This window comes from Polypterus senegalus, chromosome 14 (assembly GCF_016835505.1).
Source record: "Polypterus senegalus isolate Bchr_013 chromosome 14, ASM1683550v1, whole genome shotgun sequence".
Taxonomy (NCBI): domain Eukaryota; kingdom Metazoa; phylum Chordata; class Cladistia; order Polypteriformes; family Polypteridae; genus Polypterus; species Polypterus senegalus.
Window position 1 is genome coordinate 23,271,895 of NC_053167.1, and position 15,000 is coordinate 23,286,894.

The 15,000-nt window shown below is 37.3% G+C and overlaps 1 protein-coding gene across 2 annotated transcripts in view; it reads right to left on the reverse strand.

The window, feature by feature from the left end:
* Nucleotides 1-15,000, reverse strand: part of mtss1 (MTSS I-BAR domain containing 1) — a 228,949-nt gene that overhangs the window by 46,594 nt on the left and 167,355 nt on the right. For both annotated transcript variants that reach the window (XM_039735777.1, XM_039735776.1), the window contains exons 7-10: nt 6,389-6,546; nt 6,197-6,304; nt 465-562; nt 114-228 (exon numbers count right to left, since the gene is read on the reverse strand). In XM_039735777.1, the coding sequence (XP_039591711.1) occupies nt 114-228; nt 465-562; nt 6,197-6,304; nt 6,389-6,546 (479 nt within the window). The remainder of the gene's footprint in view (nt 1-113; nt 229-464; nt 563-6,196; nt 6,305-6,388; nt 6,547-15,000) is intronic.

A 15,000-nucleotide genomic window follows, 5' to 3' on the forward strand; every position in this document is an offset into this window, starting at 1 on the left:
ACAGAGTAATTCATCTATTACTATAAACTTATTTCTCAGTCATCAGTAGATTCATATACACAGGAATACTAGCAAGTTTTCTAAGAAAAATCCTTAATAGTTTTTTTTTTTACCTGACTCACACCATCAGGAATCACAGCTGATGGCGGTCGAAGATGAAGTGCTTCTGTGGAGCTTGAGATAGAATCCAAAGAAGGAACATGCCGCATAGAGGCATTTTGATAGTTACTGTGTCAGAAGAGGAAATACAGACTTCATGATTATCTTCCATAATATAAACAGATTAACTTAATGAAGATGGTTAATATCAATATATTTCAGCAAGTTATGTAGGAAAACAGCACAAATTAAAAACTTTGAACTTATACACAAGCGACTTATTAAAAATCACAAATATGAGAATTGAGGATTTGAACTATAGGAGTCCACTACCCCTGCTAGTATACTTTTACCATCTTGTTTACCTGCTGATGCTGCCTTTTCGGGATATGGTACTGCCTGGGGATGCTGGCGGGGTTTGGTAGGTGTAGTTATAATCTGAACCTTTCAGGTCCAAGATAACCTGTACAAGAAACAGAAAAATACAGCTATAAGCAATACTTGCTTGTACTTATTTCAAGCTGCTATTTACCAATAACCAACAAAAGAAATAGTTATCCTGTCACTATGCACCTCACGATCACAGGTATCAAAAGCTAGCGTAAGCCAGTAAAGCCTAGACGTTTTCTAATAGCTTTACTAGCCCCCTTCTTGTCAGGGATGCGGCCCTTTCTTTGTCAGTTTTGAGAATGACGTATTTTGTTGCATGATCACCAGACCAACAATCATTTTTGTCAGCATGTTAACAGCTCCTAAAACAATTAAAAACTCCGAGGATAGAGGGTATGCAGTAACTTTTTCAATTGATCTGCAGGATGGCTACTAGGATAAAATCTACAGCACTAAACACATTCTGAGGACATGCAAAACATTTATTTATTTTACCTGTATATGTATTTAAAGAGCTTCTGCAAAAAGCCAAATTTTCCCCTAGAGACAAAGTGCTATCTATATAACTATAGTATAGGTACAATAGGCACATTTTACATAGTGTTGTATTCGAAGTGTAAGAAACCCAAACAATGATTTTTCTTTGCTTCTTACCTTCACAAAAGCACAGAGAAAACAGATCATTTTTTAATTATATTGTGACGCGTGAGTCACTGTCTTGCAACCCAAAACATTAGGCTGAGTCACAGTACTTTAGCAAAACCAGCTTTATTCAACTTCAAACAGGAACAGCTCAGTTATTTATTGTAGCAGGATCTACCACTCTCCTATACACAGTTACAGCGTTAGTGGCCAAGTATCATTGTTCCCTGCATTACTCATTGACAACAGCCACTTATAGCATGACTGCGATCAGCTCGGATTTGTTTTGGCGGCGAGCTGCTGCTGCACTGTGAGCCTGCGGTAGACCCAGCAACGTTTAAACAGTTTTAGACGCGGTGAGCGCGCTTCAGGATGCTCTTTGGGGGGAGTCCCAAAAGCGTTCAGAAACCTCACAACCCTAACTCCCCATTACCCCACCAAAAAACCACTCCATCTGAGCACAGAGACCATTAAAGCCGAGGCTCGACCAGTCGGGAAAGAATGTCAACATTGGTGTGTGCAGCCCCGGGACGGTGGTGAACATCAAAAGCAAAAGCCTGCAAACTACCACTGAGTACAGCCTGTACAGCCATTGCAGCAGGGCGTGGTCAGTCAACAGGGTAAACCGTTGTCCCCAGATATAACAACGTAGGGCCTCTATCACCCACTTAATTGCCAAGCACTCCTTTTCAACAGTCGAATAATTGTGCTCCCTGGAAAGAAAACTTTCTGCTGAGAAACGTGATAAGATGTTCTTCCCCCTCAAAACACTGTGAGAGCACCGCTCTTAAATCAAATGTGCTAGCATCTGTTTGTAAAATAAATTCCTTTGAAAAGTCTGGATTAGGCAGAACCAGGAACGATGATAAAGCGGCTTTTAGGTCCGAGAAAGCTCGCTCACAGGCGTCGGTCCAGACAACACTACGGTTCTTTCTGCCTTTTGTCAAGTCAATTCGGGGGTCAATCTGGGCGAAATGTGCAAAACTGGGAATAAACCGCCTGTAATACCCCGCGAGCCAAAAGAAGGCAAGAGCCTGCCTTTGTGTTTCGGGACGGGGATATGCAAGCACCTCCCCCACCTTGTCCATTTAAGGCTTGAACAATCCCTCCAACATGGAATATCCCAGATAGTGGGCTTGCAACATATCTAGCTTGCACTTCTTAGGGTTGACCGTCAACCCCGCCAGACATAAACTGTCAAGCACCACCTGAAGGTGGACAAGATGAGATTCCCAGTTGCTACAGAAAGTGATATCGTCAAGACAGACACCTGTGTACACAGAATGGGGATGCAGGATCTGTTCCATCGTTCGCTGAAAGGTCAATGGTGCACCGTAGAGACCAAAAAGGAGCGCCATAAATTCAAACAACCAGTCCGGAGTGCCGAACGTGGTACTTCTTGCAACAAGACTCCTCCAAGGGGACCTGCCAATAATCCTCTGTGAGGTCTAGCATGGAGATATACGAAGCCTGCCTGAGCTTTTCTAACAGCTCGTCCACACGCGGCATCAGGTATGCATCTAATTTGGCAATCTTATTCAAATGCCTAAAATCAATACAGAACTGAACTGTCCGGCTTTCAGACGAGTACAATTCATCTTCGCCATTTGCTCTTACTCGGCCGAATAGCACCAAATTGAAGCATCTGACAGACTTCCTTGTGTATCACTTTCTGTGTTGCCTCTGGTAGGCGATACGTGGACACCTGAACAGTAACACCGGGCATAGTGACAATCCTGTGTTCTGCAATTGTCATCCGGACAGGATCTGGCAAAAAGACGTCCAAGTTCCCCTCGATCAGCGATATCAATTCAGCTTTTTGGGTGTCAGTTAAATCGTCCCCAATGGTGACCTCTGTCTGGGGGACCACTGTGGCCATGACCATGACTTCATGAGGGTCCTGCCACTCCTTTAAAAGATTAATATGCAAAATTTGTATGGTCTTCTGTCGCCCAAGAATTCTGACTTTATAATTTACTGGGGACATGCAATCCTCTATCGCTGCTGGCCCTTGCCATTCGGCCCAAAATTTAAATGGATTGGATGAGATCAACACCAGCACGCGATCCCCCTTCTTAAACTCGCAGAGTTTACTTATCTTATCATAATTATGTTTCTGTGCCTCCTGCTCACACTGCTGATGTTCCACTGCAATAGAGGATAATCTGCTCTTGCAGCGAAACAACGTAGGTGACAAACCTCTCCCCACTGGGTGTCTTGCAAGTCCCCATCCATTCTTCTGGAAAAATGCCAACATCCTGTGTGGTTGGCAGCCAAATAAAAGTTCAAAAGGGCTTATCCCAATGGATGCTAGCAGGGCCTCCCAGACAGCAAACAGGGGGAAAGGCACTACCGTATCCCAAGAGGTTGGATTGTTATGGGCCACCCGCTGAATCATCGGTTTTAGGGTTTTATTAAATTGTTCAGTCAGGCCATTTGTCTGCGGATGATTCATCATGGAGTATTTAATGCTAAAAGTTTCACAGAGCTGCTTCATGATGCGAGACATAAAAGGTGTGCCCTGATCACTGAGGATCTTGCAAGGGATACCAACATATGTGAACAAGAATGCTTATGCAATAGTCCAGGCGTCCGCCCACTGTAGCACGGCTACTTCTGGGTATCTTGTGGCATAAGCGATTAACACAAGCATATACTGAAAGCCACTTTTACTCCTGGGAAGTGGGCCAAAAATATCTAATCCAACCCTCTCAAAGGGGATGTCTAAAATAGGCATCGGTACAAGGGGTGCCATGGCGGGTCTGTGAGCGGAAACTATTTGACAGTCAGTACAGGCCTTACAAAACTGCTCCACATCCCGGCACATACTCACCCAATAAAAGCGTTTTGAAATGCATTCCCTCATCTTTTTCACGTTGAGGCGACGCCCCAAAACTTGAATGTGAGCAATTTTTAAAACCTTCTCCCTATGCTCACTTGGTACTACTAACTACTCGATACGTCCATCAACAGATACAGAAAACCATCCTTAAATAAAAAATGTGTTGTTTTAAAATTCAGATCCTCACTCTCCAGATAGTAAGTCATTTGTGACATGGGCTTGTCAGAATGCAAAATCCAAGTTGTTGTCAGATTCGTCCCCCACCTCGCTGGACAGCTCCAGCTCAATTTCAATCCCGGATCCTTGATTGATGCTGCCTGTGGCGAGCCCCTCACTATCCACTGTGGGGGAAGGCGCTCTGCAGGTGGCCAAGACCTGTGAGAAGAGGGTATTCCTTTTTCTTATTAGGAGTGGCCAGTGTGAGGTGTCTGATGTGGCAGTCCAAACCTTAAAAACACAGAAGTCAGGCATGGTCGTGGCCAAGTAATATTGTTCCCTGCATTTCTAATATTCCTTGCATTACCAATCAACGACAGCTGCTTATAGCACGACTGCGATCGGCTTGGATTTGCTTTAGTGGCAAGCTGCTGCAGTGCTGTGAGCTTGTGGTTGCCCTGGTAATGGATAAACAGATCTTCCACAGACGCAGTGATTGCGCTTCAGGACGCTCTTCGGAGTGCTGTCCCAGTGGGGGAAGTCCCAAGAGAGTTCAGAAACCTAACAATATAAACTGAGCAGAAAATCAATAACCTTTTACAGCTCTCAGAACTTCAACCAGAAGGTGGATGTTTTGTCTTCACAAATGTTAGCTCCCCGGTTCGCTTAACACAAGAATACAGCATTACACTGTGGGCAATAGAATTAGTATTCTTAAAATACTGTATCCACAATCAGAACTTTACACTGTTGAGAAAGATCTGGATTTGTTCCTTGTTGTAAAATAAACCCGTGCATTACTAGCAATTGTGACTAACATCAAAATAATGATCAATGACATAATACAGGTGTTTGTCTTCCTACTTGTTACTGTTACATTCTGCTATGTACTTCTAAAATTTTTATTTGTATACTGTATTGAGGATTTTTTCTGTTCTGTGTATTGTATTGTATTGTATAGTACTGCCCCCCTTCTTTTTGACACCCACTGCACACCCAACCTACCTGGAAAGGGGTCTCTCTTTGAACTGCCTTTCCTAAGGTTTCTTCTATTTTTTCCCTACTGGGGTTTTTTTTGTCTTCTTAGAGAGTCAAGGCTGGGGGGCTGTCAAGAGGCAGGGCCTGTTAAAGCCCATTGCGTCACACTCCTTGTGTGATTTTGGGCTATACAAAAATAAATTGTATTGAATGTATTGTCCAGGCTTTTATCACATCCCGCATCAATTAATGTAACTCGCTGCTGGCAGGTGCCCCTTCTAATCTTCTATCACAGCTTCAGTTGATTGAAAACTCTGCTGCAAGAGTCCTTACTCGAACCAGCAACTGTGAGCACACAGCACCCATTCTGCTTCGCCTTCATTGGCTCCCTGTGTCTTGCAGGATTGAATATAAAATTCTATTAATAACCTACAAAGCTTTAAATGGCCTTGCACTGGACTACATCAGTGACCTTCTAAATCACTATGCTCCTGCTCGCCTACTAAGTTCCTCTGATTCTGGTAATCTTATTGTGCCTCACACTAACCTGCACTCTATGGGCGACAGGGCCTTTTCAGCTCCATAGCACCCAGACTTTGGAATGACATCCCGAAATTAATTAGATCAGCTGACTCCATTCATTCTTTTAAAACTCATCCATTTAGGAAGGTTTTTAACTTAACATTCTGCCCTTACTTTCAGTTTACCTCTCTGTCCAGGTGCTCAGGATAATTTGTGTGTCTGTTATATCACAAATTAGGTTACTTGTTAGGTTTTTCTTTTAGTATTGAATTTAGTATTTTACTCTGGTTTATTGTTCTTTATTCTATTTAACGCTTTGTTATCTGTTTCATTGTTCTATTCAGGAAAACATTTATATCCAATGTTATAAGACTCTGTGAAGCGCCTTGAGCATGGGAAAGGCGCTATATAAATAAAATGTATTATTATTGTTTGAAAGTCCACATTTTATGGAGAAAGCAAGCTTATATTTACACTTCTGACAAATACAAGAAAATATAAAAAATGTAAAATGTAAAGAATGTAAAAACTTTAAAATAAATCTTTTCCTGCTCATCACCAACTAACCTGCTCACTCGCTGGGGGCAATTTGTTAGGCTCTAGTGTTAAGGTTGTAAGATCTTCCAATATGGACTGAAGGTGTGTCACTTCTCCCAGCATTCCAATCTCCTCATCCTGGTAAGGGAAACAAAATGACATTTTAAAAGTGACCACATTTTTATTGATTGACTCAATTGCTAAATAGATGCAGTTACCCACCAGCACAGGCCTCAACATGGAGACAAATGAGCAAAAACGGCTACGCTCCTCAATCAAAGCCCGACATACAGCACGCTTCTCTGTTTCTTCTAACAGCATGTATTTGTCATTGACGTCTTGCAAGGCACTGTCTAGCTGCAGACGAGCATCATCTTTGCCTAAATGATAAGAACAGTGAAGAAGACTCACTTGAATAAATAAATAAAACAAATTAATTAATAAATAAATCCTAAAGGTTTACCAGTTTTGCAACAAACACCGATGAGACAAGTAATTCTCTAATAAATGTGATTTACAGTTTTTAATACTTGATTTTGCTGTCCATCTACCTTACTTTCACACACTTTTTATCATTCTCAGGTTGTAAGATTGCATTACTTTTATGAGGTGCTCTTGCTCTTATTCCAATATCCTGTACACTGATTAGCTGACAAAATGAATTAAACCTAACAAACAAACTGTAAATTTGGCATATTGTTTAATACATCTACTTTGTGCTGGGTACAAGTAATTTTTTCCCCAATTATGTACCAATTATTATCACAATTCCAGTGGGTCACAAGTTTACATGCACTTTGTTAATATTTGGTATTTTGTTAGTATAAAATCTGTGGAGGGGTTATACAATGAGATTTAAGGAATCTTAAGTTTATCTAAACTTCTGACTTCAACTGTATACAACTACTGCCTCCATGCTTGACATTAAGAACAAGTACTCTTAGATTAATGGACAATCTCTAACTTTCACCTAAATAATAAGTTAATGTTAAGAATTAAATAGTGAATTTTGGCCTGTCAATTTATGTCTCATAAATTGATCTATAATAAATGTATAATGCAAATCCCCACTCAAACAGTATGGTAACAGTGGAAAATACAGTTAAATCATTTGGTTAAAAAGAAAAAAAATATTCAGAAAAATCATCCACATTGAAACGTGAGTTGTTGCTTGTGAATTATTGGTTTTCATCTATCATGTTTAAACATTAATTTTAATGAACCTCTGTTTACTTTTGGGATTTTTATTTTCTGCAACCACTTTTTATTTTGCAATAAATCTTACCAAGAGGTTCAAGCAGTTGCTTTGACTGTAAATCTTGGATTTCACCAATAGATGGCATCATTCTCTCAAAATTGTTGGCAGAACTGAGCATAAATAGAGGTATAATGACTATAAACATTTTTCCAATTTTATTGTTTCATCTACTCAAAAAAATATATCCTTTCCCTAGAATTAAATCTTTACTAGTCTGAAACATTAAGAAATGAACAAATATTAGTAGACTGATGTGTCATGAAGCATGATTGGAAATCACAAATTTTTTTGTGAAAGAACATCTTTCACACTATCAGCATCAGTATTATAGTAATACTTCAGAAATGTTACTGGATTCTTATTACTAATTACAGCACCCTTCCAAATATATAGATTATAATTTAATTTATAAAAGATATAAATTAAAGCATACCATATTTTGTACAGGAGGGAGACAGACTATTTGCCACAGGTTAACTTAGTAATTGCTTTACCTGTTCCAGTTTCATCATATTTTACCCAGTATAAAATGTGTATCATTACGTTTTTAAAAAAAATGGCATGACACATTATTTTAAAGGAAAGTTTCTAAGAACTCTGCTTGAAAGTTGTATAGTTATGGATATAAAGATTCATAAAACTAGTTATGTGTACTGAAACATTCAGAGAAAAGTAGTATTAATTACATTTATTCTTGGACTGTCAATAATGGAAATAACGGGGGCAAAGGGCAAAAATACCCCCAGATTAAAACATTTTCCAAGTAAAAAACCAGCTGCAGGGCAAAAAAATTAATTCAAATTTATGTGAAACATTAGTGATGATTTAGTAAATATGACTGTCACTATCATACTAAAATTTAGCTTTAACACACTGATTCTATCTACTGTACTTTTTAAATACTAAAATTCTTAAAATAGCAAAAGTGACCAGTGTAAATCTTCTGCAAATATAAACAATATACCACCACAAAAAACAGCAGCCCGTATTTGATAGGCCGATTTAAAAACTATTGAAAAAAAATTAAAGTCACACTAGCTAGAACCAGAAATGCATGGTTATATTCTAATTGACTGGCTAATGTTAGGTAAAATATTGTGTTAGCAAACTAGGTTATAAACTTGTATTATTGGCTATTAAAGTGTGGTCTACAGATCAACCCTGGTCCACAAGTTCACATCAGAGAAAAGTGAGGCCTGAATCCTACAGAAACATCTGCCAATATAGGTTTACTTTGGTATTTATTTGCAATAATCAGACTGCCCAACTCCCATGGTATCTGATTCACTTAGATCCACAAGGTGGGGGTCTTCCACTATCATTAATCACACTGTCACACTTGTGGAAGTCAACAATAGTGTTCCATCAACTTTGATATGCATGGGAACGTGGAGATGGAGAATAATGAGAGTATGGGATTAATAATCAAGAAATAGTGAAACCTTTAATAATGAGCATCAAGAAAACAGTATTTTTCTGTCTATCACCACATTATGAACATAGGTACCTATAGTCACTCCTGGCACCTTTCTGCTTTACAATAATTCTTTTATTAAGATGAACTAATGGTACTATATGCATATTCTATGCCAAATACTACAGGAGGGGTGTCAAACAGAACACAATAGGTGTAGGTTTTAATTTGTTTAAATTATTTTGTTTAATTGTTTTAATTAACAAAGTACTGCTTTCTAATAGTAATACACTGTTTGCCTTAATTTTATTTCCTTTTTAAGATTCAAACTCCTTTTTTTCCCCTTGTCTTGATTTTATTTATTTTAAGACTCACAATCCTATCTCCCTTAACCAGCAACCAAACCAATTCATTAGCAGTAGTAACTGGTTACTAAATAAATATTGAGAACAAAAATTTAGTTACTGTGGGCTTTCAGGATCTGAGTTTTAACACTCCTGTACTACAATAACTTCCTTTAGTGCTGTTCTTTCATGGTCCACTCATGTGCTCTTGTTGTCACTGCCATCTTTTTTTAATATTACCTTTATGGCCAAGGGGTTGTTATGGTTAACTGATGACATTTTTTTAAATAAATGTGGTAATTATAACAAATAGTTATGCTAACAAGTGAGTTTTCGCTATATTATTCTTTGGAGAATAAATGAATATCTCTATACATAAAAAAATCCTGGAATGGAAAATCAAGGCGCCGATACGTGATCTTCTCGGATTGGCCAAGGAGCGTCTCACGGGGACCATAAGCATGAGACTTGGTGCCAAGAGATTGTCCTAGGGCAGTCTCGCTGGGACATGGAACATAAGATTCTTGCAAGACAAGCCCTTCTTATCAAATAAGAGCACGGACAGCCAGCAAAACATTCAGTCATGTAAAGTCACATAGCACACACAGATCCTGTGCTCTCAGCAAAGAAGAAGGAGCAGTACAGAGAAAAAGAGACCCAAGGCGCGATACACATGCAGAGAAAGGTACAGAATATGAAATCAGTAAAATTCGAAAGTATTGTAGTGTCCCAGCCAAGCTGAAGCCTTTTTTGTTTTAAGTGACTGTTAGGTCCGATCGAGGGAGGGCAGAGTACAGCACGGAAGACTGATAGCTGGATACTGATTGATGCAGTATGGGGGAGGCGAGAAAAGTGGGAGGAGGGGTTGGAGAGGGTGCTAGAAAGTTGTGTTTGGGGTTACGCAGTCGCTGATTGTTAAAGGAGAACTTTTGTAACACTTTATTACGTCAATCGCTGCAATATCAAAAAAAAAGATAGTAAAGATCTCATTGATGGAAACAAAGGGAAATTAATCATCAGAACCAGGTGAAATTAAAAAATAGCAGGACAAATCGAGGTCAGAAATAAAAGGCAAAGAGTGTAAAACAAAGTCTTTTCATCTTCGGATCATTCAATGCACAAAATGTGCATGTACACAATAATGGACCATATGCTATTGAGAATTTGTGGTCCCACACAACAGCAACGATTCCAAAGAAGAAAAAAAAGCTTTTAAAATTGTATATCCGATTAACCAAACAAAGGGGTTGGCGCTATACACATGAAGAGCAGGTTACAGATTATGAAAGCAGTGGAATTTGAAAGGCCCAAAAAAAAAAAAAAAAACATCCTTGGCGCGATACACATGCAGAGAAAGTTAAAGAATATTAAACTAGGAAAATTAGAAAGTATAACAAAAAGTAAAGATCGCAGTATTGCAAACAAACGAAAATTACTCGAAGAAGGGAAAATAATCACCATGGACTAGGGGTAACTGAACAAAAAAAGCAGGAAAAAACGAGGTAAGAAATAAAAGAGTAGAAAACAAAGTAAAATGTCATGAAGAGGTTATAAAACAGGGAGCCCAAACATGTGCAGAGGAGGTTAGAGGTAATGAAAACTGAAATTCAAAAGACTCAAAAAAACCTAGAAATGAAACACATGCTGAGCAAGATACAGAATATGAAAGCAGAAAAAAATGAAAGTGTCAAAACAAAGAAAGTAAACATTGTATTAGCGCAAAGAAAGAGAAATTATTACTCAGAGAAATAACAAAAAGGAGAATAGAGATCGAATATATGGACATAAGTGATATGTCAGAAGTATGTAAATATTGTAAGGCTTTGAAGTTTAAGTCAGAGAATTTCAAAAATGGGGTTTAACTGGCATGCATTTATTTGTTACTTTGCAAAAAAAATTATTAACTGCTGATGATGTGGATCTTTTTGTCTGTGCTGAAATTCCAAACAGAGAAACTATCCTAAAATATGGTACGAAGTCATTAAACAAAAGTCTCACGGATCTCATTTAAAAAGATTCAGCATATTGGGACACGAAAGATTCCAAATATTGTTTTTACAGAAGTTCTGAAATAAAAGTGAAACTAATGAAATAGCAACAATTCAAAGAAAAAAAAAATCTTATAAGTGTGTATCCGGAAAACCAAACATGGTGGTTGGCAAGCGAATCGAGCAGGGGGCAAAGTCCCCTAGTAAAATAAAATAAATAGAAATTGGTATTGGAATTAGACAATTCAGTAACATGAAATCAGTGATCAGTATCACTTTAAAAAAAATCTGATGAGAGAATCCCTACTGTTACTTACTTAAACAATGAAGGTTTTCCTTTGATTTAATCAATACATGGTTTATGCTTTGGCAACCTTAATTAAATCAATTAATTTTGCTATTATGATAATGTAATTTTTTTTTTTGCAAAATACACTTGAGAAACTCATCTGGCTGATGTTACGTTTTAAATACCACGACAGGAGATGAGGGTAAGAGTAGAGATTGCAGCTGAACTTGCCATAGCTTTTCATAGTGCCAGCACCACCAGGCCGAATACTAATGGCTGGCAGAAAAAGGGGCAATCGTAATTGTGGTAGAAAGTCAGCACCCAGTTGGTAAATGTGACATGGACAGCAATTTTCACTCATTTAAATTGACATGACGTGGTGGCAAAAATTAGCAAATCTGACATAGTCCATGACTAAAATTGATGTAAAATGACATCAACATTAAATCCATCTACAGCTGAATGATTCTGAATTTCTCATCTGCTCCTCCCTGAATCCTGAATTAATGCAAGGCCATCATAGTCGAGACATTTGTGTTTCAATTCACATTTGCATCAAAATGATGATCCATTTACCTTCTAACTTGCATGCTGACTTTAGCCAGTTTTCGTCATGCAAAGGTGAGTGGTATTAAAGCCTGTTCCTAACCTACCCTCCCCCCAAACATTACAGTGTACATAATAAACATCTTAAGTCAGTACAACCTTTCTTTTTAAAACTATTTTAAGTATATTGGAGGTTATTTGCCTTATCATCTTAATGACTGCACTTCAAATACTTGGTTTCAATTTAACAAAAGCGCTTTCTTTCTATACAATTTAAATTCATCAGTTGCTGACTTTGTTTATATTGACTGTCATCTTGTAGATCTCTTTGCAGTTGAATTTTTGATGCAAATTAAATATTAAAATTACAGAGAATATTTTTATTTGTGTAATATGTACACATTTCTGTAATATCAAATCTAAACTTTATAATGCTAAATAATGTGAAAGCTTCAGATGTACTGATAACCACAACATTCATTTTTCCATCTTAAGTTCCAAGTACATTCATATATTATTGTTGGATTTTCAATTGTTGAGGATTTTTTTTTTTAACTGTTGGAAAAATTACTGCAAAGTTTAAAAGCACACATATCACAAGTTAAACAATATATAATAAATTTATATATGACCACATGGTAAAATAATTACACTTTATGATAATGTACATAGTTTCAATACTAAAGTAAACTAGCAGGTACTGCACATAATTGCAAATTTGCTTCTCCACAATATAGTACTATGTATCACTAATTAAATCTGTAAACTGATTTTTATTACAATAAAGGCGAAGCACAAGCTTACTGTATGTGACCTAAAATGCCACCTTCTGGTCTTTCACTAGAGGGATGTTTTTACAGTTATAAAGTGACCCAACATGAAAGACAATTGATGGAGAGTCCAGCTTGACTGGCACTAAACAGATATGACTAAGCAGACTATGCAAAGTTTCTCAAATTACTCCAGACAAAAACCATTACAACTCAAACTGGATCCAATGTAGTTCAAACATGTTTTTACAAATTTGCAGGGGTTCTTACTTTAACACAGACCAACCAAAAGATCGAAAATCGGATGAACAGTATATTACATGATGTATATCGCATGGTGGTAAAAAAGTGTTGTTGGTCTGTTTAAGACACATTGTCTGTACATCTACATACATACTTGTGGGTGGGCAAGTGCTAATATGACCTAGCAAGCTACAAAAAGACACATTACAGGGACTTGAACGGACACCCCAGGGGTCAGCAGGGGTACTTATATATATTACAAAGAGATACCAAGAACTTCACAGGGCAGGCTTCAAAAAACTTAAAAAGCAAGGATTTTTTTTATAGTCCAAAAAGGAAAAAAACTGCATTCTAGGCAAAAAAGCAGACCAAACCCATCATATACAAAGCAGACAATAACAAGCAAACAAACAGCAACAAAAACAGTCTGTGAGGAGTGGAATGTGTCTGTAGACCAGCCTTTGCTGCTCACTTGTGTGCGTGTGTGTAAGAAAGATCACAGAGATTGTCAACATGACGTTTGAAGTTGCCTTAATATAGATAATTCAATGACTCAAGGGTAGTAGTGTGGCCACTCCAGACCTTTCAAACTATGCATACAAAGTGCAACTTTGTTGGAGCTTATAAAAAAAAAAACAAAAACAAATTACCAAGTAACACATGGCATTTTATTTCAGAGTAACACATCTAGAGTGAGGCCACCTAGTTAAAGAAACTAACCCTAAGAGTGATGGAATAATGCAATTAACATTTAATATTAATTCAAAATTAGTTCATTTTATCTCAAAGCTCCAAGTAATCTGAACATTTTAAATATTTATCTTGCTTATAAATACAGCATGCATAGGTTATCATGGGTGAAAAGGCTGGGAGGAATGCTACAAAGAAAGAAGGTGTTTACAATGTCAATCAAATGACAAGGCACAAATATCATGAACACTTTGTTTAGTAGTTTCACAAGTTTTGTTCCCAAACTTGACTTGTTACTGTCCTGAAATTGATTACACACTCTTAAGTTTTAGTTCCAACAATTAATCTAAAAGCTTTGCATAAATCAATTTCATAATAATCAGACCTCTGAAAAGAAAAAAAAAAAAAAGGAGAGGCAAGAGTTTTCACCAGAATGGTTACAAGAAAACCAACATCCATTGTGTACCTGTATGAATAAGTTTGTCCAATCCTGTCTTTTAGACCAACCTTATGAAGGTATTATTGAAGAGGAATGCATGGGTATAAGCAGATCAGCTAGTGTAGTTTTCACACAGCCTTTATACAGCTAGATAAATCATACATTTGGGTGCAAAATTCAACATCTATGTGTCATACTAAAACTGAAAGGAAGGCAGACTGTAGTCAGAGCAAAATGTTTGCAAAATAAATATACTAAGAGAACAACATCCATGATATAAATCAGTGAAAGAAGCAGCTAAAAAGACTACCTTTCTGAAGGTATTCTCAAGTTGTGTAAAAGAAGTACTCAAAAGCACAATTTAAAAAAAAACAACACACACACACAAACATACAACCTTGCCAGCTTTTTCCACCACCTTAACAGCTGCATTAAATGCTTGAGAAACACACATCTTCATTTTAATACAAAGTGAAACACAACTATGCCAAAGGCACATGGATTTATCTATCAACAGTCTCACATGACCTAATGTTTTACTATCATAAAAAATGGATGAGTACTGTTTTCTTTAAACTAAACAGGAGAAAAAAACAGACAATCTCAGAAATGAATTATAAATTATTTAATAAATATGGGTAGAAGTAAAGAATCTAGGGGTCATTTATTCAGTAAGTATTGCAAGAGTAGATCTCATGTAGTACTGAAAAATACAAAAAGGTTAATACACACTTCTGCCTTTTATAATTAAGCTGACACAAAGCAAAATGAAACTTAACTATGAAAAGTTGTACCAGTCTCTTAGCATCATTACTACTTGTGTCTTGTGAAATTGTAAAATAATTAATGCTTA